The sequence below is a fragment of the Pelophylax lessonae genome (assembly GCF_965119305.1).
Source record: "Pelophylax lessonae genome assembly, chromosome: 1".
In the NCBI taxonomy this organism is placed as follows: domain Eukaryota; kingdom Metazoa; phylum Chordata; class Amphibia; order Anura; family Ranidae; genus Pelophylax; species Pelophylax lessonae.
The window spans coordinates 242274929-242300487 of NC_138768.1; the positions used below are offsets into that span (position 1 = coordinate 242274929).

At 39.3% G+C, this 25559-nt stretch overlaps 1 protein-coding gene across 1 annotated transcript in view; it reads left to right on the plus strand.

Moving 5' to 3' along the window:
• Nucleotides 1-25559, plus strand: part of TMEM132C (transmembrane protein 132C) — an 843198-nt gene that overhangs the window by 443507 nt on the left and 374132 nt on the right. Inside the window, exon 3 of the mRNA XM_082244139.1 lies at nt 21118-21264. Within this exon, the coding sequence (XP_082100265.1) occupies nt 21118-21264 (147 nt within the window). The remainder of the gene's footprint in view (nt 1-21117; nt 21265-25559) is intronic.

A 25559-nucleotide genomic window follows, 5' to 3' on the forward strand; every position in this document is an offset into this window, starting at 1 on the left:
GTGTTCAGACACCTGTAATAGCCTGGTGGGGAATAGAATGCAACAATTTTTAAAAGATTATATTAAAGATATATTACTAATCCAACAACATTTTTAAAAAGTAACAAATGGGTGGAAATACTTATCTTCCTGGAAAAAATGCTGCTCTTAGTTCTCTCCTGTTTTAGGCCTCTTGCACACTGCAGCTTTAAAAAGCTCAGTACAGCCTTTTTTTTTTTCTGAGCTAAAATACAGCCCATTAATTGTAATGTGCCCATGCACACAGGCACTTAAATGAGCGCCGTGTATTATTCAGTAAGAACAAAATAGAAAAATCTGTATTTTTGGACAGTAATTTACGCCTAATGCGTGCAATTGCACACAAATGAACACACATGAACATACTGTTAATCTGAAAAATGCAAATTTGCATATTTTACAAAAACGCAAGAATATATTTGCACAAAAAAGACGCAAATTTGCGTTGACTCATATGCGCGAAAATGTGTGCATTTCAATAAGACAAATTTACGGCTGAAAAAGGAGATGCTCAAACAGGAGTATCGTGTGGCCTTAAGCACATGTCAAAAAGTTTATGTAATTAGTCACGGGAGCTCCGCAAAAGGGAAGGATTCAGTTTAGATTGGCTGTTCTTTCTCCTAAAGTGATATTACAGGTTCATTTTTTTTTTTTTTTTTTAATAATAAACATGTTATATAAGCAAAAACAAGGAAGAAAGCCGCTCAGGTGCAAGTTCAGCACTCGGTGCAGGTCAGATCCGCCATCCAAGCATGTAGACATCCAAAAGAGAGAGACCGCACTCAAAAGATGTTAAATAAAAATCCTTAGGACTCCTTTATTCTCCATAAATCCAACAGACAGCAGACAGACAGTGCAATACACGGACAGACGTGTCGGGTTGACGCGTTTCACGATAAAAATCGCTTACTCATAACCACACACCTTGAGACTGTGGATGCCAGCAACCTTTTGTAGATAAACCAAGTAAAAGGTGGATAGGAATGTAATTGCTTACACCCTGAGTTAATTGATACGAGAAGGCACACAGCTGTTCATTTAGCAATCCACAATCTCAAGCTGAAGACATTTGATTACAAAACATGTCTCCCTCCTTGCAGGGGGAGGGAGGAGGGTACATACAAACAATATAAAAACACATGTTTTAATAGAAAAAATACATATAAATACATGTATATATATATAGCGGGCTGAAAGAGTCAAAGAAATGTAACAAGCAACACATGACATGTATACTTATAGGGCTTGTCCTCTGGTAGTCAATAATAGCTACATAAAAATTGTCTTTATCCAAAAGTAATTATTGGAAAAGAATTTCTCCAAGTAATCCATCGGCAGCGGTGTAGGGTCGGTACAATAAAATATAAATGAAGAGACACAGGTATCCATATGAATAAAGATCTCCTGTCCATAAATGTTGCCTGTAAAAAACTGAAAAATAGGAAAACACATTGCCGAAGCAGTGAAAAAAGGAGAATTGTATTATACGTAAGTATAAATAAGTGAGCGTATCAATGAATGGAGAAAAAATAAAGTAAAATAAGTATAAAGGTATGAGCATAAAAACTTCCAATGATACACATGTGTACATAAAATTGTGAATAATATATGGTCATGTGATCAAAAATAGCGTGAAGATGTGGTGACATTATAAAAAACATGATGTGTTAAAAAAATATATGAAAATGTGGACAAAAATATGTCAACCAAAAATGCGAGCCTGGTTTCACTTGTGGAATATTAATTAAAAAATAATAATGATAATAAATGAAACCTGGCATATGGAGTAAATGTGAGGATAAAAGATAAAATGAAAGTATGACGATATACAAAAATTTTTTTTTTTTTTTTTTTTATATATGAAAAAGTACGTGTAGGTGAATAATATGAAAAAGGAGAGTGAGTGATATAAAATTTAAAAACAAATAATGATTGGATGAAAATATAATATAGAAGTTATTATGTAGGAAAAAATGACACCAGAGGACAGACACCTACGAAAACAGCCCGTATATAAATTGTATAATATCTACATTGACACCGATCTCTAATATATGAAGTAATATAAGGTAATATAATGTGGTTAGATTAGTATCCACGTAAATAATGCAAAGAGAAGGCGCGATCATGGGGACCAAAAAACATATATAAAAAAAAATAAATAATATTTTTTTATATATTTTTTTATATATGTTTTTTGGTCCCCATGATCGCGCCTTCTCTTTGCATTATTTACGTGGATACTAATCTAACCACATTATATTACCTTATATTACTTCATATATTAGAGATCGGTGTCAATGTAGATATTATACAATTTATATACGGGCTGTTTTCGTAGGTGTCTGTCCTCTGGTGTCATTTTTTCCTACATAATAACTTCTATATTATATTTTCATCCAATCATTATTTGTTTTAAATTTTATATCACTCACTCTCCTTTTTCATATTATTCACCTACACGTACTTTTTCATATATAAAAAAAAAAAAAAAAAAAAAAAAAAATTTTTGTATATCGTCATACTTTCATTTTATCTTTTATCCTCACATTTACTCCATATGCCAGGTTTCATTTATTATCATTATTATTTTTTAATTAATATTCCACAAGTGAAACCAGGCTCGCATTTTTGGTTGACATATTTTTGTCCACATTTTCATATATTTTTTTAACACATCATGTTTTTTATAATGTCACCACATCTTCACGCTATTTTTGATCACATGACCATATATTATTCACAATTTTATGTACACATGTGTATCATTGGAAGTTTTTATGCTCATACCTTTATACTTATTTTACTTTATTTTTTCTCCATTCATTGATACGCTCACTTATTTATACTTACGTATAATACAATTCTCCTTTTTTCACTGCTTCGGCAATGTGTTTTCCTATTTTTCAGTTTTTTACAGGCAACATTTATGGACAGGAGATCTTTATTCATATGGATACCTGTGTCTCTTCATTTATATTTTATTGTACCGACCCTACACCGCTGCCGATGGATTACTTGGAGAAATTCTTTTCCAATAATTACTTTTGGATAAAGACAATTTTTATGTAGCTATTATTGACTACCAGAGGACAAGCCCTATAAGTATACATGTCATGTGTTGCTTGTTACATTTCTTTGACTCTTTCAGCCCGCTATATATATATACATGTATTTATATGTATTTTTTCTATTAAAACATGTGTTTTTATATTGTTTGTATGTACCCTCCTCCCTCCCCCTGCAAGGAGGGAGACATGTTTTGTAATCAAATGTCTTCAGCTTGAGATTGTGGATTGCTAAATGAACAGCTGTGTGCCTTCTCGTATCAATTAACTCAGGGTGTAAGCAATTACATTCCTATCCACCTTTTACTTGGTTTATCTACAAAAGGTTGCTGGCATCCACAGTCTCAAGGTGTGTGGTTATGAGTAAGCGATTTTTATCGTGAAACGCGTCAACCCGACACGTCTGTCCGTGTATTGCACTGTCTGTCTGCTGTCTGTTGGATTTATGGAGAATAAAGGAGTCCTAAGGATTTTTATTTAACATCTTTTAAACATGTTATATACTCACAGCCACTTTTTTTTTCCATAGTCTTTATTACATATACATAACGATAAAAATGTAATTTTTATTTACAAATTCCTATATTAATCATTCAATCCATCTACTCTATCTCTCACTATTCTCTTTCACACTACATCATTTACTCCAAATTTTTTGATATTTCTGTAGGTTTCCCCTAATTTCATATATCATTTTTTCATATGCTGATGATATGATTAACTGCATTCATCCATTCTCTAATAAAGGGAGTTATAACTAGCATCCATCTGTTAGCAATCTGCTTTCAAGCCTGAAAAGTTTTTTTTGTAAAAAAAACCTTTACATGTCTTGACAATTCTTCATCCTTCAATACCCCCAACAAACATGCTTCAGGTTTACAAGGCACCCGTCTTTTAATAATTTCAGATAATTTTTTTATTACTTGTCCCCAATGTTTCATTACTGCTCTACATGACCATATCAAGTGACAGAAATCCACCTCATCTCACTGGTCACTTTATTAGGTACACCTGCTAGTACCAGGTTGGACCCCCTTTTGCCTTCAGAACTGCCTTAATTCTTCATGGCATATATTTAGAAAGGTGTTAGAAACATTCCTCAGAGATTTTGGGCCATATTGACATGATAGCATCACGCAGTTATTGCAGATTTTCCCGCTGCACATCCATGATGCGAATCTCCCGTTCCACTACATCCCAAAGGTTATCGGGACTGTGGACCTCGCGCTTATGGGGTGTGTAATATTATCCAATTAAGTGCTTATAAATTAGCTGCCTGCTGCAAGGAAAGTGCTAGTGCTTTGAATGAGTGAAGGTCAGTGATTGCAGCGCTGCTATTTTAAATAGTAAATAAATAATAAATATTTATTTACTATTTAAAATAGCAGCGCTGCAATCACTGACCTTCACACATCCCAAAGGTTGTCTATCTGATTGAGATTTGGTGACTCTGGAAGCCATTGGAGTACAGTGACCTCATTGTCATGTTCAAGAAACCAGTTTAAAATGCTTTTAGCTTTGTGACATGGTGCATTATCCTGCTGGATGTAGCCATCAGAAGATGGGCACACTGTAGTCATAAAGGGATGATCTTGGTCAGCAACAATACTCAGGTAGGCTGTGGCGTTTAAATTATGCTCAGTTGGCACTAAGGGGCCTAAAGTGTGCCGAGAAATTATCCCCCCCACCATTACACTACCATCAGCAGCCTGAACTGTTGATACAAGGCAGGGTGGATCCGTGCTTTCATATTGTTTACGTTAAATTCTGACCCTACCATCTGAATTTCGCAGCTGAAATCAAGACTCATCAGACCAGGCAACATTTTTCCAATCTTCTATTGTCCAATTTTGGTGAGCCTGTGCGAACTGTAGCCTCAGTTTCCTGTTCTTAGCTGACAGCAGTGACACCCTGTGTGGTCCTCTGCTGCTGTAGACCATCTGGTTCAAGGTTTATTGTGTTGTGCATTCAGAGATAGTTTTTTGCATACCTTGTAATGAGTGGCTATTTGAGTGCCTTTCTATCATCTTGAATCAGTCTGTCCATTCTCCTCTGACATAGTTACATAGTTACATAGTAGGTGAGGTTGAATAAAGACAATAGTCCATCCAGTTCAACCTGTGTAGGTGTGTGTGGCTGTAATCATCTCACATGACCTCTGACATCAACAAGGCATTTTCGTGCAAACAACTGCCGCTCTCTGGATATTTTCTCTTTTCCCACCATTCTCCTAGAGAAGGTTGTGTGTGCTAATCCCAGTAGATCAGCAGTTTTTGAAATACTCAGACCAGCCCGACTGGCACCAACAACCATGCCACGTTCACTTAAATACCCTTTCTTCCCCATTTTGATGCTCAGTTTGAAATTCAGCAAGTTGTCTTCACCACTTCTAGATGCCTAAATGCATTGAGTCACTGCCATTGGTTGGCTGATTAGCAATTTGTGTTACCAAGAAATTGAACAGGTGTACCTAATAAAGTGGCCAGTGAAATGTGTGTATCAGCTCTGTCCAATGGTGCTGCACAGAACAGCCCTGATCCTCCTCTTCTGGGGTTTCCCGCTGATGCCCCTGCCTCTTCCCCCTTCAAATACCCCTCTAGCAAGCTGCTTGCTATGGGGAGTACTAGTGCGGGTTCAGTCACACTGTGGATTTGATTGACAACAGTGAGAGCCAATGGAACCCACTGCTTTCACATAGTCCAGTGATGATGGAGAGATGTGCTCAGGGCTGGACCAAGATGCTGTTCAGGTAAGTATTTAGGGGGGCTGTGAGGTGAGCTGCACCAAAAAGGTTTTTTACCCTAATTCAGAGAATGCATTCACGTAAAAAAATGTTAGCATTTAGAACAACTTTAAAGTTAAATTGTGGACTCATTGCCCTGCTTCTCCACCTCATCCAGTCAAAGAACACCTCATTGAGAAAAATGCATGATGTTCTTTGAATTGTATCTGTGCTGGCGGGTGACCCCATCCCCAGGGCAGCTACTTGGTATGGGACCCAGAAGACAGCAGTGATCACTATAGTAGCAGAGAAGGCTTGAAGAAATAGATAGGCTTTCAGTCACATGAATGGTAGAGTCTAGAGCAACATTTTCTCCAGAACATGTATGTATACAATATGCGCTCAGGGTTAACACTTGTAGGGCCTATTGGAGGCCAGTGCATAAAGTTCTTTCAGAAAAGTGATAAGTGTCCAAATAGGATCTGTATCATGAAGGTGGAAGGGGAGGGGGGGGAAGTATGAGGGCTAATGTGCTGAACACTTTAGGCAGAAGCTCTTCTCAGGAATGGAAGCCGAATCTGTAAAGCTGATGAATAGAAAGACAGAAAATCGCCTCTAGGTGTAATATTTATTTGGCAAGGGGTAAAGACAATTAAAAACACACAGGAAGGAGGTAATAATAAGTTCAGATAGAGCGGATGTAAGCCACGCTGGTTCAAGTCTGCAATGGATGGACTTGGACCAGCATGGCTTACATCCCTTTCATCGGGACACTTACTTCTACAGACAAGCCCTATTTTCACCTCTTTCCTGTGAGTTTTGAACTGTCTTTATTGTTACCCCTTGCTAAATAAATATTACACTTAGAGGTACTTTTCTGTCTTCCTTTTCTTCAGTTATGTATTTTAGTATTTAGATTACCATATATATCCATACAAGCAAGGCTGCTAATATAGCTTTAAATTAAGATATGGAATCCCCCTGTCCTAAGTGAAGCACAGGGAATGTCATTCCTGGCTTCCTTCTAAAAATATTTTGTGCCTTACTGATCACCTACCCAGGAAGCAATGAAGCCAATACATCAGCAAGACAGCAGGGCAGGTAGCATTTTCAGAAGGAACAACCAGCAATTGCAGTCCCCATTATCTTCATGTAAAAGGTTTTCATTAAGCATCGATTTTCTTTAAGGTTTTAAGCTTTATTTTCACTTTTGCAGCAAAATTGCGAGAACACTTTATACAGTATATGTTACATGTTCCTTTTCACATAGCATATTCAATTTGTATAAGTGTAACAATAGCTGCTTACCCTATATTTTCTTAAAAATCCTACTTAGCTTTCTCTTCTATGTAATGCTAAGTTGGGGGCTGGAGAGTAAGTAAGTCACTTCTGCCACCCATGGAATGCATGCCCAACTGCAGCAAACCTGTAAGAGCCCTGTACTTTGCTAAGCGTTACTCTGTCGGATACTGTTGAAATACTACACTATGAGAGCTCTCTCCATTTATTGAGCCTAGTGGAAAACGAACAACAAGCATAGCGATAGCTACATCTAGAACCAGCGTGTTGGAAGTATATAAAGAGAGAGAAAATCTGTGGTACCCCCTCCCCAGATACAAGTGAGCCCGACCCCCAGACTGAAAAGCTGAGGGTCCATTTTCTCTGGTGAGTAGAGGCAAAAGAGGGGTGTGTGCCACACTTTACAGAATGTGTATCTGGAGCACTTTAGCACTTTGTTTATGAACTATTGAGCACAAGCACTTTATTGGAAGATGGAATTAATCACTTTTGAGTTTGGAAAATGTTTATTTTGTTTTATATTTATATTTATTCAACCCTTGATTTACATTATATATTTATAGGATATACTGTATGTGCTGTGGTAATATTTGGTATTTAAATGTTTACCATAAATAACTAGACATGTGCGAAATTTTGACAACATTTTCGATATTCGGAGATTCGGATTATCCAAATCCCTGAATCACAATAGTAACAAACTTCAACAAATCCACAATAAATTATAATGAAAATTCGTATCCATTCATTTCATTAGTTTGTGACTTCAGAGGGTTTTGTAAGTTCAGTAATATGGGTCACACTCTGTATTGTTATAACTGACCAAAGTCACAAAACATCAGTCATGTGAAAGTTGCATTGAAGTTGCAAGCAAACCGCAATGCAAAGTCCCACTACTTTAGGGTCCTAGCAGTGTGAACCAAGCCTTAATGTTTGAAGTATCCAAAATAACATAATATATATATATCACAATCTTACGAAATAACTTCTGAAAATATGAATTGGAACAACGAATATACAGTGGGTACGGAAAGTATTCAGACCCCCTTAAATTTTTCACTCTTTGTTATATTGCAGCCATTTGCTAAAATCATTTAAGTTCATTCTTCTTCCTCATGAATGTACACATAGCACCCCATACTGACAGAAAAACACAGAATTGTTGACATTGTTGCAGATTTATTAAAAAAGAAAAACTGAAATATCGCATGGTCCTAAGTATTCAGACCCTTTGCTCAGTATTTAGTAGAAGCCCCCTTTTGATCTAATACAGCCAGGAGTCTTTTTGGGAAAGATGCAACAAGTCTTTCACACCTGGATTTGGGGATCCTCTGCCATTCCTCCTTGGAGATCCTCTCCAGTTCTGTCAGGTTGGATGGTAAACGTTGGTGGACAGCCATTTTTAGGTCTCTCCAGAGATGCTCAATTGGGTTTAAGTCAGGGCTCTGGCTGGGCCATTCAAGAACAGTCACGGGGTTGTTGTGAAGCCACTCCTTCGTTATTTTAGCTGTGTGCTTAGGGTCATTGTCTTGTTGGAAGGTAAACCTTCGGCCCAGTCTGAGGTCCAGAGCATTCTGGAGAAGGTTTTTGTCCAGGATATCCCTGTACTTGGCCGCATTCATCTTTCCCTCGATTGCAACCAGTCGTCCTGTCCCTGCAGCTGAAAAACACCCCCACAGCATGATGCTGCCACCACCATGCTTCACTGTTGGGACTGTATTTGACAGGTGATGAGCAGTGCCTGGTTTTCTCCACACATACCGCTTAGAATTAAGGCCAAAAAGTTCTATTTTGGTCTCATAAGACCAGAGAATATTATTTCTCACCATCCTGGAGTCCTTCAGGTGTTTTTTAGCAAACTCCATGCAGGCTTTCATGTGTCTTACACTGAGGAGAGGCTTCCGTCGGGCCACTCTGCCATAAAGCCCCGACTGGTGGAGGGCTGCAGTGATGGTTGACTTTCTACAACTTTCTCCCATCTCCTGACTGCATCTCTGGAGCTCAGCCACAGTGATCTTTGGGTTCTTCTTTACCTCTCTCACCAAGACTCTTCTCCCCCGATAGCTCAGTTTGGCCGGACGGCCAGCTCTAGGAAGGGTTCTGGTCGTCCCAAACGTCTTCCATTTGAGGATTATGGAGGCCACTGTGCTCTTAGGAACCTTAAGTGCAGCAGAAATCTTTTTGTAACCTTGGCCAGATCTGTGCCTTGCCACAATTCTGTCTCTGAGCTCTTCAGGCAGTTCTTTTGACCTCATGATTCTCATTTGCTCTGACATGCATTGTGATCTGGAAGGTCTTATATAGACAGGTGTGTGGCTTTCCTAATCAAGTCCAATCAGTATAATCAAACACAGCTGGACTCAAATGAAGGTGTAGAACCATCTCAAGGATGATCAGAAGAAATGGAAAGCACCTGAGTTAAATATATGAGTGTCACAGCAAAGGGTCTGAATACTTGGGACCATGTGATATTTCAGTTTTTCTTTTTTAATAAATCTGCAACAATGTCAACAATTTTGTGTTTTTCTGTCAGTATGGGGTGCTATGTGTACATTCATGAGGAAGAAGAATGAACTTAAATGATTTTAGCAAATGGCTGCAATATAACAAAGAGTGAAAAATTTAAGGGGGTCTGAATACTTTCCGTACCCACTGTACATAACAAATCTAAATATATGAAATGCGTTTAGAAAACAAATCATTCTAACATAATAATTTATGTGCTATGGGAATATAGAATAGTGTAGCTCCATCTGTGGCAGTCCCTGTTCCTAAAAGCAAATCTACTTGTATGTGGCTGCCCTCATACCACACTGCTATTTTCAGAGGCCACTAAGTACAAGAGGATGAACAGAGGGTCAACAAAAGAGTACATGTGGTTCCAGGAATCCAGTTGTCTCTCAGGAACGTAGTCAGTAGAATGTGCACATGGGTCAGTACATTGCTTGGAAGGGCAGCATGTCCTCCAGGCTGGACTTATCTTCTCCAGGAAAAGACCCAGAGCCCAGTGTGCTCATAGAATATATACAGTCTCCCAGCATGCCTTCAGAGTCTATCTCTCTGAGATTGGCCAGGGCTGTAACAATAGTCAGGTTGTCATCGGCATAGCTTCACACCTATCATACAAAAACTTCTTAAGCCCTCTGGATGCAGAGGGAGCTATCAGACTGGCAGGAGCTGAGCATACTAAGCAGACCTGACTAACAGAATGCAGCTGCACTGATTACAGTGAGCAACTAAGTTTACCTTACTAAACCAATTACAGCCTCACTGACTACACTGAGGCAACTCAATTTACCTATCAAAAACTCAGCTACACAAACACACTAAATCTATCTAAACCTAGCAGCTATCAAGTAGGTTGCTACATTAAGATGTATGAAAAATATAGTGTAAGCTGTCTACTGGGTATACATAGGTATAAATATTCAAGGGAGGAATACCAACAAAAAAGTTTAATAACACAATAGTTTTGTTTGTTTCCCCTTGCCACTGGGGGAATGTTGAAACCTTGCATAGGCCACAGTCAATTCATGCCCTTCTGTGTCTATAGACACTTTACTTGAGATCCTATTCAAAGTCTGTTATGAGTTAATAGAGCAATTGTTTCATAGAACTCCAAGCACAGAAATACTTGAAAAGATTGGAATAATTTAGAAAAACATGTATCATAGAGGCAGCTGATGGGATCAAATCTTAAGTAACCATTTTCTCCCTCAAAATGGACAAGTATTTTTTCTACATCAGCTAATGGAGTGGGGTGTACAGGCGTAGTAAGTGGTATGAGTCACTTATCTGTATACAGTAATATTGCTTTCATTTTTAAGTGGTTCTATAATTAAACATGCTGCAAGAATGAAATATATATTCTAAAATGTAAGAAGTTTGATTAATCTATTGATGGTGAATTCTCAAACACTACGAGCACAAAATAACACAGACTACAATAGACTCAATTATTATCAATCAAATTTTATATACCAAGCTTCAAAAATATTGTTTTGTTTTGCAAAGGAAATCTTAGTAAACAAGGCAAATTCAGATAAAATGTTTAAAGCCTTTGGAGGATTTTGTATGCTTGATGCTCTTAAGTTATACAGATTCATCTCGTAAAATTAGAATATCATCAAAAAGTTAATTTATTTCAATAATTCAATTCAAAAAGTGAAACTCATATATTTTATATAAATGTGTTACACACAGAGTGGTATATTTCAACCATTTCTTTCTTTTAATTTTGATGATAATGGCTTACAGCTAGTGAAAACCTAAAATTCAGTGTCTCAGAAAATTAGAATATTACATAAACCAATAAAAAAGATGATTTTTCATACAGAAATGTTGGCTTACTGAAAAGTATGTCCCTGTACAGTATAGTATGCACTCAATACTTGGTTGGGGCTCCTTTTGCATGAATCAATGCAAAGTGGCATTGAGGCAATCCTCCTGTGGCACTGCTGAGGTGTTATGGAAGCCCAGGTTGCTTAGATTGCAGCCTTCAGCTTTTCTGCATTGTTGGGTCTGGTATCTCTCATCTTCCTCCTGATAATACCCCACAGATTCTCTATGGGGTTTAGGTTAGGCGAGTTTGCTGGCCAGTTAAGCACAGTGATACCATGATCATTAAACCAGGTATTGGTACTTTTTGCAGTGTTGGCAGGGGCCAAGTCCTGCTGGAAAATAAATCAGCATCTCCATAAAGCTGGTCAGCAGAGGGAAGCATGAAGTGCTCTAGAATTTCCCGGTAGAGGACTGTGCTGACATTGGACTTAATAAAACACAGTGGACCAACACCAGCAGATGACATGGCTCCCAAAATCATCACTGGCTGTCGATACTTCACATTGGACCTCATACATCTTGGATTCTGTGCCTCTCCACTCTTCCTCTAGACTCTGGGACCTTGATTTCCAAATAAAATCTAAAATCTCCACAGTCCGTGATGATTTGGGGAGCCGTGTCATTAACTGTCATGCCATAGACTTCATTGTTCTCCTGAGGGCTTGTTGGGGAGAAAAGTGCACTAAGGACCTGCAGTGCAAAGAACTTTCTGATTCAGGCACACAGTGATCTGTTCTCCCTTTTCTATTCCTCCTGTATCTTGAATATTCCACACCAATCATTAAATCACCCATCATAAGGGGAGCAACTCTGACATGAGGAAACAAAGCCCTGTTTCTCTACCAAGATGGCTGCTTCTACACAGAGACACTATGTGCAACAAGACATAATAAGTCAATAATGGTGAAATATTCAGCTGCAGGGAGCCTACAGTAAAAACAGGTGCCTCCTTTTCCCTCTGCTTTCCTTCTTTGGGGCTCAGTTTACACGGCACAATTCCTCTTTAAATCTATCCTTCCCCCCCTATTGCAACCTTTAACCTAGCCCTAATTTAAACACCCTATTGACTGACACTAAGCATACCTCTAAGTTTTCTCTAAGCTCCTTACAAAGGGTAGCTTAGTCCTGTAAGTTAACATATTAAAATTAGGCTTTAAAGTGTAACTCCACTTTTGTTGAGAAAAAAACATTCCCCTCTGGGTAATCTCTGTACATTGCAGGGATTTTAACAAACTTTGTTGCAGATTCCTACCTTTTGGAATCATTGTTTGTTCCTTCATGCCTCTGTGCTGAGTGGGTCTAATGGGGGTGGCTTCCTGATTATCTGTTAGCTGTGCAGCTTCAGGGCTCCAATGAAAAAAGCTGCTGGGCCTGCATCCCTTTAGACATGTTCCTATTGGAAGTATCTCACCACAAATGGCATTTTTGCTGCAGGGGATGTCAGAAATCTGACTTGTATCTTAGGCAGACTTCTGGGAGAATTGGTAAGCCAATCACACAAGCAGGAAATGGTGTTTCTGGGGTGTGGTCAGTACATATTCTGTGTACAGGACAGCTCCAGGTAGCCATATTGCCGCGTCCCAAGGAGCACTGGATGCTTGTGGAGTGCAGGTAAAGGTTCATATTGGTATCCGGAAGAACTTTCAGGAACTCCAGGGAATCAAGCAATGTGCAGGTAAAAGCCAGGCCGAGGGTAATACACAGGTATCAGTCCAAACAGGCACCAAGACAAGGGGATTGAGCAGAAGCAAGTCCGTTGAGCAAGCCGGGGTCAGTACACTTAGAAGACAGGCAGAGGGCACAAGAGCAAGGATGGTCAAACAAGCCGAGGGTCAAACACTGGAGCAGGATCGGATGGTCAGGAGGCAAGCCGGGTCAAACAAAGAATCAGAACGGGTTCACAGGTCACGGGTACAAGGAGCTAAAGATAATCCAGCGCTGGATGGGACTGAGAGCGCTCCTTACATAGGGGCTGGACTTGCGTGCTGTGTGTCATGACGTACGCGCGCCGCGCCGGCACGCCTGTGCATGCGCGGTCATCTGTTACTCTCCATAGCCACGGAGACGCGATTGCGTCCCTGACAAATATGATCTGTGTCGCAATTGTATACGCTATATTGTTTTTTCTTTATTTGCTGATTTTTTTTACCCCATGAAAGTGCAGTTACCCTTTAAAGAAACAGATCAAGCTATTTTGTTGGACCATTTACTGATCTATGCTAATGGGAGATGCTAACCTAGTCAAAGCAGGGTAGTGAGGAAGAAGCTGCCAACTACAGACCAGGGAGTTTACCATCTGTAGTAGTAAAATAAAAAAGAAGGTTAAGTTATCATTTAAAAACATAGACTTACTGGACCCAAAGACACTTTACTGAGGAAAGATATATCAGTCTAATCTGATTGAATTTTTTTGACTGTATCACAAATGTTTTTAGCCAAAATGGTGCTGTGGACATTACAGAAAAGCATCTGATACAGTTCCACCTTAAATCTCATAAAAATGTTTTACTTGCTAGAACTTAATCCTTGGGTGGTTCAGTGAATACACAGTTAGTTAAAGGACAGACGATAGAGTGTGGTTGTAAATGGGGTTTATTTGGGGAAAAGTTGTGTACCACAAGGCTCTATACCAGGTCCTTTTCTGTATAATCTGTTTGCAAGTAACTGATGGTTTATTTCGCAATGTGTGTTTTTTTTTTTTTTTTTTTTTTGGCACATGATACAAAAGTGTGCAAAAGTGTTGATATTCCTGAAGGTCTCTGTAGCATAAAACATGATTTGGCATTTCTGTAAGATTGTACAAAACAGTGAAAACTGCAATTCAACATTTCTAAATGCAACCTAATGCACCTAGGAGAAAAGAACTCTCCTACAAAGTTCAATATTTTTTGGGTACAGAGTTGAACATAACTACAGAGAGAAAAATATTTGGGGTTGCTTATTTCAGATGATTGTAAATGAGCAAATAATGTACAATGTAGCCTGGCAGTGGGGAAAGTGAATGGAATTCTTTGGTGCATCACTAGAGGTATCAGCAGCACGAGTAAGGAGGTCCTGATTTCTCTATATTGATATTAGTTTGACCTCATTTAGAATGCTGTATCTTGACTTCACCTACAACAAGATATTGATAGAAGAGACAGACAACAAAAATGGTGAAAGATCTGAGCGATAAAGCAAACCAGGAGAAACTGCAGGAACCTAATATGTACAGTCTTGAAGAAGGAAGGAAGGGAAGGGGGGCATGATTGAAACTTTCAAATACATTAAGGGTATGAAGGTTCAGGAGGGCTGTATCTTTAATATGAATCTTAAGAACATAAGGACATGGCCCCAATCCGCTTGAGCAGCCAAATGCCTAGTACCAATACCGTCCCATGGGAAGGAAAGAGTCACATATGAGCTACTACTATTTTTTTGGGGGATAGTAAATGCTGCTATGGGACTAGCCTTCAAGCAGACCTATTTTTGTGCTCTCCATCAGCAGTTTTGCTTTAGGTGGCAGTATACATATGGAAATAGGTGTTGATATTGAACTGAATTAGAGCCGGTTCACACTGGGGCGACTTGTCAGGTGACCTGGTCGCCTGACAAGTCGCCTGCCATAGATTAGCACAGGACCCGTTCTAATAGGAGCGACACAAGTCGCTCCGACTTAGAAAAAGAGTCCTGTACTACTTTGGGGCAACCTGGAGCGACTTCAATGATATGAAGTGCGTGCATGTCTCTCCGAGGTCGTGGTGCGCGCTGTGCACCGCGACTTCAGGTCGCCCCGGCAAGTCGGGTCACCCCTATGTGAACCAGCTCTTACAGTAATGTTTGCATTTGTCCTTATAAAGTAAAACAATTAAGATAAACAACCTTTTTCATACAGTTTGAAGGAGTGAAAAGTGAATGTGTGCAGGCTTTAGCTGTAATTTTTCTAAACCAGATTAGAAAATTATAGCAAATATATAACTGGGAAATATGGCAAAATGTTCATTGTAGCACAGGTTAGTGCATTATCAAGAAGACCCCAGGTCACGGTAATTATATTGCATTTAAAAACAACTACTGCCATAGTATAATTGTTGCCATGCTATTAAATACATCTGTGGAAAGGTTTGCTGGGGCTTAATATAAATTATATGCAATGTTTGTTTAGCAATTATAGTATACAAACAGTAATAGAATGAGTATTTTAGCAGTGTTCCAAAAGTATACATTTTATAAATTCTCTAAAAAATACATATTTGCATTACAGGTTTTGAAAACAACTTAGAACACTGGATGGGTTAATTTAGCTTAATTTATTTTTTCTTCTTCATTATATTATTTATAGAGCTGTGTGCTTCACAGAGAGGAGAAGGTCAAGCATTTTAGCCCTTGTTCTGTTCTGAGTGCATCCATGTAAATGCTTAGAATTTGCATTGTTTTACATATTCAGCTGCTTACCAAGGGCCACCTCAAATTCAGTATGCTTAGAGCAAATAGTTAATATTTATGTGGTTGGACAAGAGCAAGGCGGAAACCAGTGTTTACACTAAAATATTCTCTGTATTTCCCGGATCGTTGAATATAATGTTCATGAGGCTCATCTTTATCAAATATTAATATTTTGTTTTCAGTCTTCTATCCCAGCCTGGTACATGCAACACGTACAGAACAAGACCTCAGATGAGTAAGATTAGCCAAACCTATTATAGCAATGTCCAATCTGTAAATCAGTGTTTTGTATAGCACAAAACTAGGCTCTAAATATCAATAAATGCCATCTCTCTGTTTTAAAAACTGGCGATTTGATTATGTGTTATTGTGACCATGATAAATCACATGCTCATATCTCTCAAGTATTTCACTGGTGAGAATTCTCAGTTCTATTTAATGTATATGATCATTTCTAAGCCAACTGACAGTGTAGCACTCACCTGATCATTTATCATGTACAATAATATTTTATTAACTCATTGCAACTTCCTTGTATCTATTATACTGAAAGGATTCACTATAACCAACAGCTTGCAAATAAGATTCCAAGATTCTGATCACGATGTCAACAGAAGCCGGTTACCGTCTCTTTTCACTGCTCCTTCTCACGCTGTCAGCCTGTGGAGGAGAGGAGAAAAGAGTTGATAATTGATTTCTGCCAATCTGTGTCCACCACTAATGCCAATCTGTGCCCACCACTGCTGCCAATCATTGTCCTCCACTGCTGCCAATCAGTGTCCATCACTGCTGCCAATCAGTTGCCAATCAGTGCCTTCCACTGCTGCCAATCAGTGCCCGCCAGTGTCTCCTCCTTAATGTCACCTATCAGTGCCGCCTACCAGTGCCCATCAGTGTTTCCTATCAGTGCCCATCAGTGCCACCTATCAGTGCAGCCTATCAGTGCCCATCAGTGCCACCTATCAGTGCATCCTCATCAATACATCTTCACCAGGCCCACCAGTGCCGCCCATCAGTGCCACCTATCAGTGCAGCCTATCAGTGCCCATCAGTGCCTCCTATCAGTGCAGCCTCATCAGTGCCTCTTCATTAGTGCCCACCAGTGCCTCCTCATAAGTATCCATCAGTGCAGCCTATCAGTGCCCATCAGTGCTGCCTCATTAGCGCACATCAGTGAAGGAGAAAAATTACCTGTTTGCAAAATTGTATGACAACCTATGACATTTTTTTTCAGTCTTTATTTGTTTATTTAGCAAAAAAATGAAAACCCAGCATTGGCAAAAACATGGCAAAAAAACTGTTTGCTTTAACTACTTAGAAAGTGTGAGCTGGAGCTTGGCTTTAATTTGTTAGTCAAGTCTATCTACATTTGCTAGTTGCTCCTCCCTGTGTGAAAATGTGTTACTAACTGGAATACCAGGAGAAAGTAAAAAAGCCTAAAAAAAAAGACTAATGCAGCCACCCCATTAGAAGTTTGGTAAACTGAACCAGAATACATTTTTGCTTTGAAGTTTAATACCACTTAAAGGCCTGAGGTGAGAGGAGAGAGAGGGGGAGCCCGCCATCCTATCTACCCCAAGTGAGCCACGAGGAGACCCCTATTTTAGCCTGGAGGCTATCTATGCCTGGTTGGTCTTGATGCTATAAGGCATACATGACCCACATCATTTGGTAAGTGATCCACTCTTACCATTTATCACTGTGGAAAAGGAACCAAAGTTGCACTGATATCACAGAGCACCACGCTGAGCACCTGCACTGTTTTGTGAATAAGCTTTATTTGCACAAGAGACTCACTATTCATTTGAACTTTTATTTGAAATTTTCACCACAGTCACTTGTTATGGACTTTATCATATGAATCACAATTTATGCATATCACTATTTATTGGTATTCATTATTTTATTAATATTTATTATATCAATAGAGAAGTATTCATTTAATATTGGTTTATTTAATTTATTGATCACTAGTCACAGATATTTATCACCAAGATATATAATTTTAGAGCAAGCACTATAGGTAGCCTTAAATAGACTACTTCCCTACATCGCTCCCTTGTGACTTCACAGACCAGTGCATGCTGGGTCAGTGATGTCATTACTGGATTGCGGAGCAATTTTTTTTCTTTTTCGGGTCAGCATGATTGATGATGGATCTACATTTGGGGGGGGGGGGCAACCGTCAAAAACTGTCCCTGTGTTTTTATTACTTTTTGACACTTTTTTGGTAAATGGGTATAGGTATTCACATGGGGGGCAAGATCTGGGAGCCCCCTTGTTCAAGGGGGCTTCCAAATTTTTTCTGATAAGCCCCCTGCCTGCAGACCCCCACAACCACCAGCCAAGGTTGTGGGAATGAGGCCCTTGTCCCCATCAATATCAAAGCACCCACCCTCCCTATGTTGAGGGCACGTGGCCTGGTATGGTTTAGGATCGCTCCTCCCCCACTCTTTCCTGACCTGCTGGGCTGCATGCTCAGATAAGGGTCTGGTATAGATTTTGGGGGACCCCATGCCTTTTTTATAACATTTTTATATTGCCGGAAATGGTATTGTATTGCTGGCAATTTAAATGTCAGTTCATAAATTTCATTTTTTTCTGCAGCACATTCTATACATGCTACAAATTTGCATGGGGTTTGGTATGCATGGGGGGGGGGACCCCAAGCTGTTTTTTTTTTCATACTTTTTAATTTTTGGCATTTTTTTTAACATTCACCTGTCAGCAGGGAACCCGCTGACAGCTGACCAGTCATCCGTTGTTAAGAACTCAGTGGCTGGCTCCTTAGCAACCAGCTAAATGCTAATGAATTTCACTTTCACAACTGATTTACTGCAAGCGTTATTTTAGCGTATTTTTTAAGTCATTATTTAACTCTTAATGAATTGACACCTATATGTCAACCTGATAGGTTTGGAACCTGACAGAAAAAATGTACAGCTGACAGCACCCCAGGATCGCTGAAACTTAGGGTGCTCTATATACTAATTGCAGCTTCCAGCTACAACTTTGCAGTTGTAACTGTGGCCCAATACCTAATTCAGCTCAGTGAATGGACCTCTCCAGCCAGTAAGGAAGCACATTGCAGGTGGTATACACTGACTTGTTTTAGAGCTCTGACTTTCCAGGGTAAAAGCTGCTATTTGCATGTTAAGATTTCCAGGGCCTCCACAAGTGATGCTAAAGTATGTGCTGTTACTGCTAGGTGCCCCAGTTTACAAATATATCAGTAGTTACACGATAGACACAATGGGGTTGGTTTACTAAAGGCAAATAGACTGTGAACTTTTGAAAATGCAGTTGCACTCTAGAAGTGCAGTTGCTCCAGTGCTTAGTAAATGAGGTGAAGCCTTACTTTAAGAAGAACAACCAATCACATGCAAGGAAAAAAAACAGCATTTTTCTTGCACATGATTGGATGATAGAAGCCAGCAGAGCTCTCCCTCATTTACTAAGCTCTGGAGCAACTGCACTTGCAGAGTGCAACTGAACTTTCAAAAGTGCACAGTCTATTTGCCTTTAGTAAATCAACCCCATTTACTTTAACCACTTGCCGCCTGGGCCATAGCTGAATGATGGCTACAGCGCGGTTGACTTGTTCTTGCAGAGCGTACAGGCACGTCACCCCAGAATTGTGCTTCCTGCACGCCCCCTGTGGTGTGCACACAGAAGTGTTCATGCGCGCTGAACCCGGCGCATCACGGATCGTGGTAAAGAGCCAATGACAGCGGCCCTTTACTGGATGATCGCTCTGTCTAATGACGGAGCGATCAATTGTCAACAAACCGGCGCATGTCCATTTCTTTTCTCTCTTCTCCTCACACGCTGTACATGACGCAGCACCGCCCACCCCTGCCTCTTCTGTGCCTCAATCATGCCTCAATCATGCCCACCCGTGCCTCAATCATGCCCATCCATGCCTCAAGCATGCCCATCTGTACCTCAATCATGCCCATATATGCCACAATTATGCCTCATGCATGCCAATCTGAGCCTCAATCATGCCCATTCATGCCTCAATCATGCCAATCTGAGCATCTATCAAGCCCAGCTGTGCCTCATGCATGCCTCAATCATGCTCATCTGTGCCTCACCTATGCCCCACACATGCCCATCTGCGCCTTATCCATGCCTCATTCATGCCCATCCATGCCTCAATAATGCTCATCCGTGCCTCAATCATGGCTAAATAATGCCAATCTGTGCCTCAATCATGCCCTCCGTGCCTCAGTCATGCCTTTCTGAGCATCAATAATGCCCATCCGTGCCTCAATCATGCCAATCTGAGCCTCAATCATGCCCAGCTGTGCCTCATACGTGCCTGAATTGTGCCTCATATGTGCCTCAAGTATGCCTCAATCATGTCCATTCATGCCTACATTTTGCCCATCCATATCTAAATCATGCCCATCTGTCCCTCAGTCATGCCCATCTGTGCCTCATCTGGGCCTCATTCATGCCAATCTGAGCCTCATCCGAGCCTCATTCATGCCCCTCTGTGCCTCATCCATGCTCATCTGTGCTCCTTCAATGTGTCATCTGTGCCCACCCATGCCTCATCTGTGCTCTTCTTTGCCTCATCCATGCCACATCAGTGCTCATCTGTTCCACATCAGTGCTCATCCATGCGACATCAGTGCCACTACAGTGCTTATCAGTGTCCTACAGTGCCTCACATCAGTGCTTATCCGTGCCACATCAGTGCTCATCCATGTCACATCATTTCTCATCCATCCAATTTTAACTATATGCAGGGTTTATGGGGAGTTTATCAAAAGGGTTGTAGCTAGAAAAACATCCAAATGACTAGCATATTCAGTTTCTAAAAACATCTACAGTGGATGAACTAAAATTACTATAGCAATTAAAGTTGGTCTATTTGGGAAAGATATTCTATAATAAATGAATTATTTAGAACAACATATACAACTTAATGGTAGCCAAAGAGAATTTGGTTTACATTTGATATGATTTGTACAAAATGTGTACAGGTTCTATGACTAATTCAAGGTTCATTTACAATTAATCTTTATTTGGATGTTGCTGATAATAGATGGGAAGATTTAATGACTACAATCCTGTTCTTAAATTTTTGTGAAGATATACTGGTCCTGAGTAACTGTGTACATATATCACAGTGGCTATGGCAAGTAAGAATTAAACTGAAAATAAAAAGATGGAGCATCCCACTATATTGATGTAAAATAATAAATCAATGTGATATTGTATCTGTCACCACAGGGCCAAGGTGAAGAAAGGTGTCAACATTCTGAACGTGAAGATCAGTGATGCTCGGCAGTGGGATGTTAAGCAAGAACTGGGAAATGGAGGAAAACATTCCACTACAACTGTGGCCTGTCAAAGAATAGGACCAAGCCCTCGTAACAGGTAGGTCGCCATTTCAACGTGCATCAGCTTGAGTTGTATCAATAACTGTTAAAGCTATAGAGGGAAATCATAAAAGCACTTTTGTTAATGGTGCCTCCATCTGCTTACAGGCTACAGTACATTCATTTCCAGCATCAGCCATAAAATGAATTGGCTTTTGCTGCTCCTGACCACATATTTTCACAATAGTAACTTTATTATCCTTTCCCTCTGCATCTGCGTCTTTCTTTGTATGCCATCTGGTTGATATGGAGCCAGGATCATTCCATTCAATATACTGTATTTATTTTTTGTATGTTTCATGGTATCACAATAAACTGCGCCCACTGTATCCATTATAATGACTTCTAACAACAAATGCCAGTTTTGGAATGCGTGTAAGGAGAGGAGGCAGATGTCATCCCTAACACCCTTCAACAGTCCCATTTATTGCATTCAGTGTGGTTTAAAGCCTAACTTTATTTTTTGATAAATTTCAGATTAGAAGACAAAGCTGTGAACCAACCCAGTGTTAATATTTTTTATTACCTACCCTGTTCTACAGCCATATTGCTTACATTCAGGCTGACTAAAGTGAATCTTGCAAAATCAGACTTTTCATTTCCACACCATTAATATTGCTGTGGCCTGCATCCCCTGCATAAAGAGATACGATTATTACCAACTCCACCTGCAGAGTGATAAAAGACACATTGGAGTGGTTTACTAAAGAATAGAGATTGTTCTCTTGGCAAGGTAAATATTTTCTTTGCAAAATGTGTCTTAATACCATTAAGGGAACAAACTGAATCTATATTCAATGTACAATGCCCAATCATGTGTAAAAAACAAACTTCAGGAATTCAGCCACTTTGTAAAATGTGCTGGCATACAATGAGTTAAGTCCAATGAGGTGCATGCCACCTTGTGGACTTATCTCCTTAATTTGCATCTGACGATTTTACAGAGCTCCAGGTGTGCAGCTATCACAATACCCCTTGAGCTTTGATAAGAGAGCTGCTATGTTCTCCTACACAGCATATCTGCCCACCTCCCCCCTCTGCTCATTCACAGAGGCCTTTGTATTCACTTATTACAAAGTTCTCTGTGGTTGGGCAAAAGGAGGAGAGGGGCAAGCACAGTGGCTATATGCAAATCTGCAGCTTTAGGAGCTGAGATCAGAGGGTCTAGAATCAGAGTGCTGAATGTATAACAGTGGTTATGCTCCTAATACTGGGGAAAAAATGTTAACTATAACTATCCATTAAAGAAATATTCCTCCAGTACTCTAAGATTCAACTAATTTTTAAAATGTAAGTCCACGGAGGATTTGAAATTTTAGGCCAGGGAGGCAAGTAGCTGAATTCTAAGATTTTCTCGTCTCCCTTTTTTATTTATTTTTTCCTACTATTATTTTTATTTTCCTTTAATTTTTCAACTTCCTTTAACAGACCAGGCTGTCCAGCAAAATAGGAAGTTATTGAGTTGAGGCAAACCATTTCACACTGACAGTGGTACTGACATGCAATAAATTTCTAGTGCAAAACTGGCATCTTCTGAGCAAATGAAAACTCAGAGGCCAAGAGACCTCTCACCATAATAAGCAGTGCCTGAATTCCTACCCCTACAGCCAGCATCCAGCCGCAGTTGCCATCTGTAATCTCATGAGCAGCATGGCATCAGATAGCACCAGTGGACTCTGGACACACACTCCTGTCCCACCTCTCTGCACTCTTGTGGTGCTCTTTTTCTCAGCCACGGAAGTTTTTCTTCTTTCTCTCCAGCCCTACCTCCACTGCCTTTTGGAGTTGTTGGCCTACCTCCCTTCTCTGCTAGCTGTATACAGTTATCCTCAAAGGTTATACCTAAGTTTTGTGTGCATAATCGTAGTCCAGATGTGCAACCACCATTATGGCACCTTTTTCACTGTTGTGCTGTGGTAATGCAATGCATGCTTACACACTATGGTAAAAACCTAGGGCACTTTCTCAGCACATATGCAGCATTGCAATCTGAGCACTGGGGAAGACTAAGCAAAAGCTTCTTCTTGCTTACAGCAGAATATCAACCTAGTTTAGAAAAAGCCACTTTCAAATGCTTTGGGCCGCTTTGCAATGCTCCACAACCATGTGCAATGCATACATTTACAGCAGAGTAGTGTGGCATTTGGGGGGTTAAAACAGGAAACGACCACGAAACATCACCTTCTTACTGACTGTCAAACACCTTTGAAAAACGATGTGAACTCAAAGTAACGGCAGACTAGTTAGTTTAACTTCTATAGTCGGGAAGATACAGTATTTAAGATTGTGATTAAAAAAAAAAAGTTTCTTCTATAAAAGAAAAGAGAGACCCGGTGACTTTTCCTGAACTGAAGATCAATGTGGAGCAATGTTCCATCTCCATGCAGAGGATAATAATAATGGAGACATCTACATATAGCCATGTACTGTATTCATGATGAAATCACCTGATCTATGTAAATATTTTCAGAGACTTGACTGCTTTAGAGATAAATACTGCATAAATTAATTTAGGTAAAAAATCCATGCAATATTTATCTTTAAGTGAATTGACCCCACTATGTGATATGATAAAGTGCTGCATGAATACAAACAATGTAAATCACAAATGAACTTCAGTTGTCCTATTGCAGGCTAAGTGCGCTCAACCTGTATAGCAAAAAAAGAAATGGTGTGTCCACCAAGTCAATCCAAGTATGAAGGTTCAAATGCCAAGTCAATAGGAGGAACTCCACATGTATTGTGGCCACTGCCATTTTGCCAAAAGTAGTCTACACCTGTTACATGTTGATTCAGATGTCCCAATGATATGCATTCTATTATATATTCTATTCTATTATATATATATATATATATATATATATATATATATATATATATATATATATATAATGGATTTATTTTCTTATTATAACCATTATAATATGTGGTGGGGCAGCATTGTTATAGGGAACTTTGTTGTTATTGTCAGGTAAACTGTTAACTAGCAAATTCCTTAGTTCTCCCTATCAGAACAAAGGGCATATGTTGGAAGCTCAACACATTAAACTTGAACAATGTACAATTTGTTAGGTAGGTTAAGGGGTCATGGTCACTATGTGTGCATGCCATCACATGCTCAGTTTATCCAAAGCTGCAAGGGTACCATAGAATTTTATTCCTTCTCTTTATTATTTTTTTTGGTAAAACAGTCCCTACACATATACTGTGTCTATAGCAACAGCAGTGAAAACAGTTACCTTTGATTATTTCCAAGGAGCAACAGAAAAATGTTCCAAAAATAAAAGAGAAAATACAAGTGTAAAAAAATCAGAGACTGGCAAGGAAAACATCAAATCTAAGTTTATAGTGTCGGTTTCTCTGCGAAATATCATAAAATGAACTGTTTGTGCAAGTAAAAGGAGTGTCATGTACTGTACTCAACTATGACATATAACAAAAAAAAAAATTGGTCAAGCTGGAAGGAGCAAAATATGGGTGCTACATGCCGATGACAGAAAATCTTTTAAATAACAACAGATATTAAATCTTACATTGTAAGTCAGTAACATACAGCTTGAACTGAAGGAAAAAGTTATTGCGGCAGCTATAAATAAACACAAATAAAAATAGTACAATTTTTTGCATTTAATAAAAAATAGGGTCATGTATAGTATGCGCAGGAATCCCATCAGAAATGAGGTATATATTGCCTAAAATTGACGTCCTTTTTTCCCCACAAATAGGGCTTTCTTTTGGTGGTATTTGATCACCTGTGCAATTTCTATTTTTTGCGCTATAAACAAAAAAAGAGCGACAATTTTGAAAAAAAAAAAAAAAAACAATATTTTTCACATTCTGCTATATGACATTCTCAAAAAAAAAAATGTAAAAATCAAAATTTTTTTACATTTTAGGCCAATTTGTTTTCTGTTACATATTTTTGGTAAAAAAAATCGCAATAAGCGTATTTTGATTGATTTGTGCAAAAGTTATCGCGTCTACTAACTACGGGAAAGATTTATGTAATTTTTATTGTTTTTTTTACTAGTAATTGCGGCGAACTGCGATTTTTTGCGGGACTGCGACATTGCGGTGGACAGATCAGACCCCTAACTGACATTTTTGACACTTTTGGGGGTACCAGTGATATTACTACAGTAATCAGTGCTAAAAATATGCACTGTTACTGTAATAATGACACTGGCAGGGAAGGGGTTAACAGTATAGGTGATCAAGGGGTTAAATGTGACCCTAGGGGAGTGATTCTAACTGTGGCGGGCGTGGCTTCTGAGATGACCATAGAGACATGTG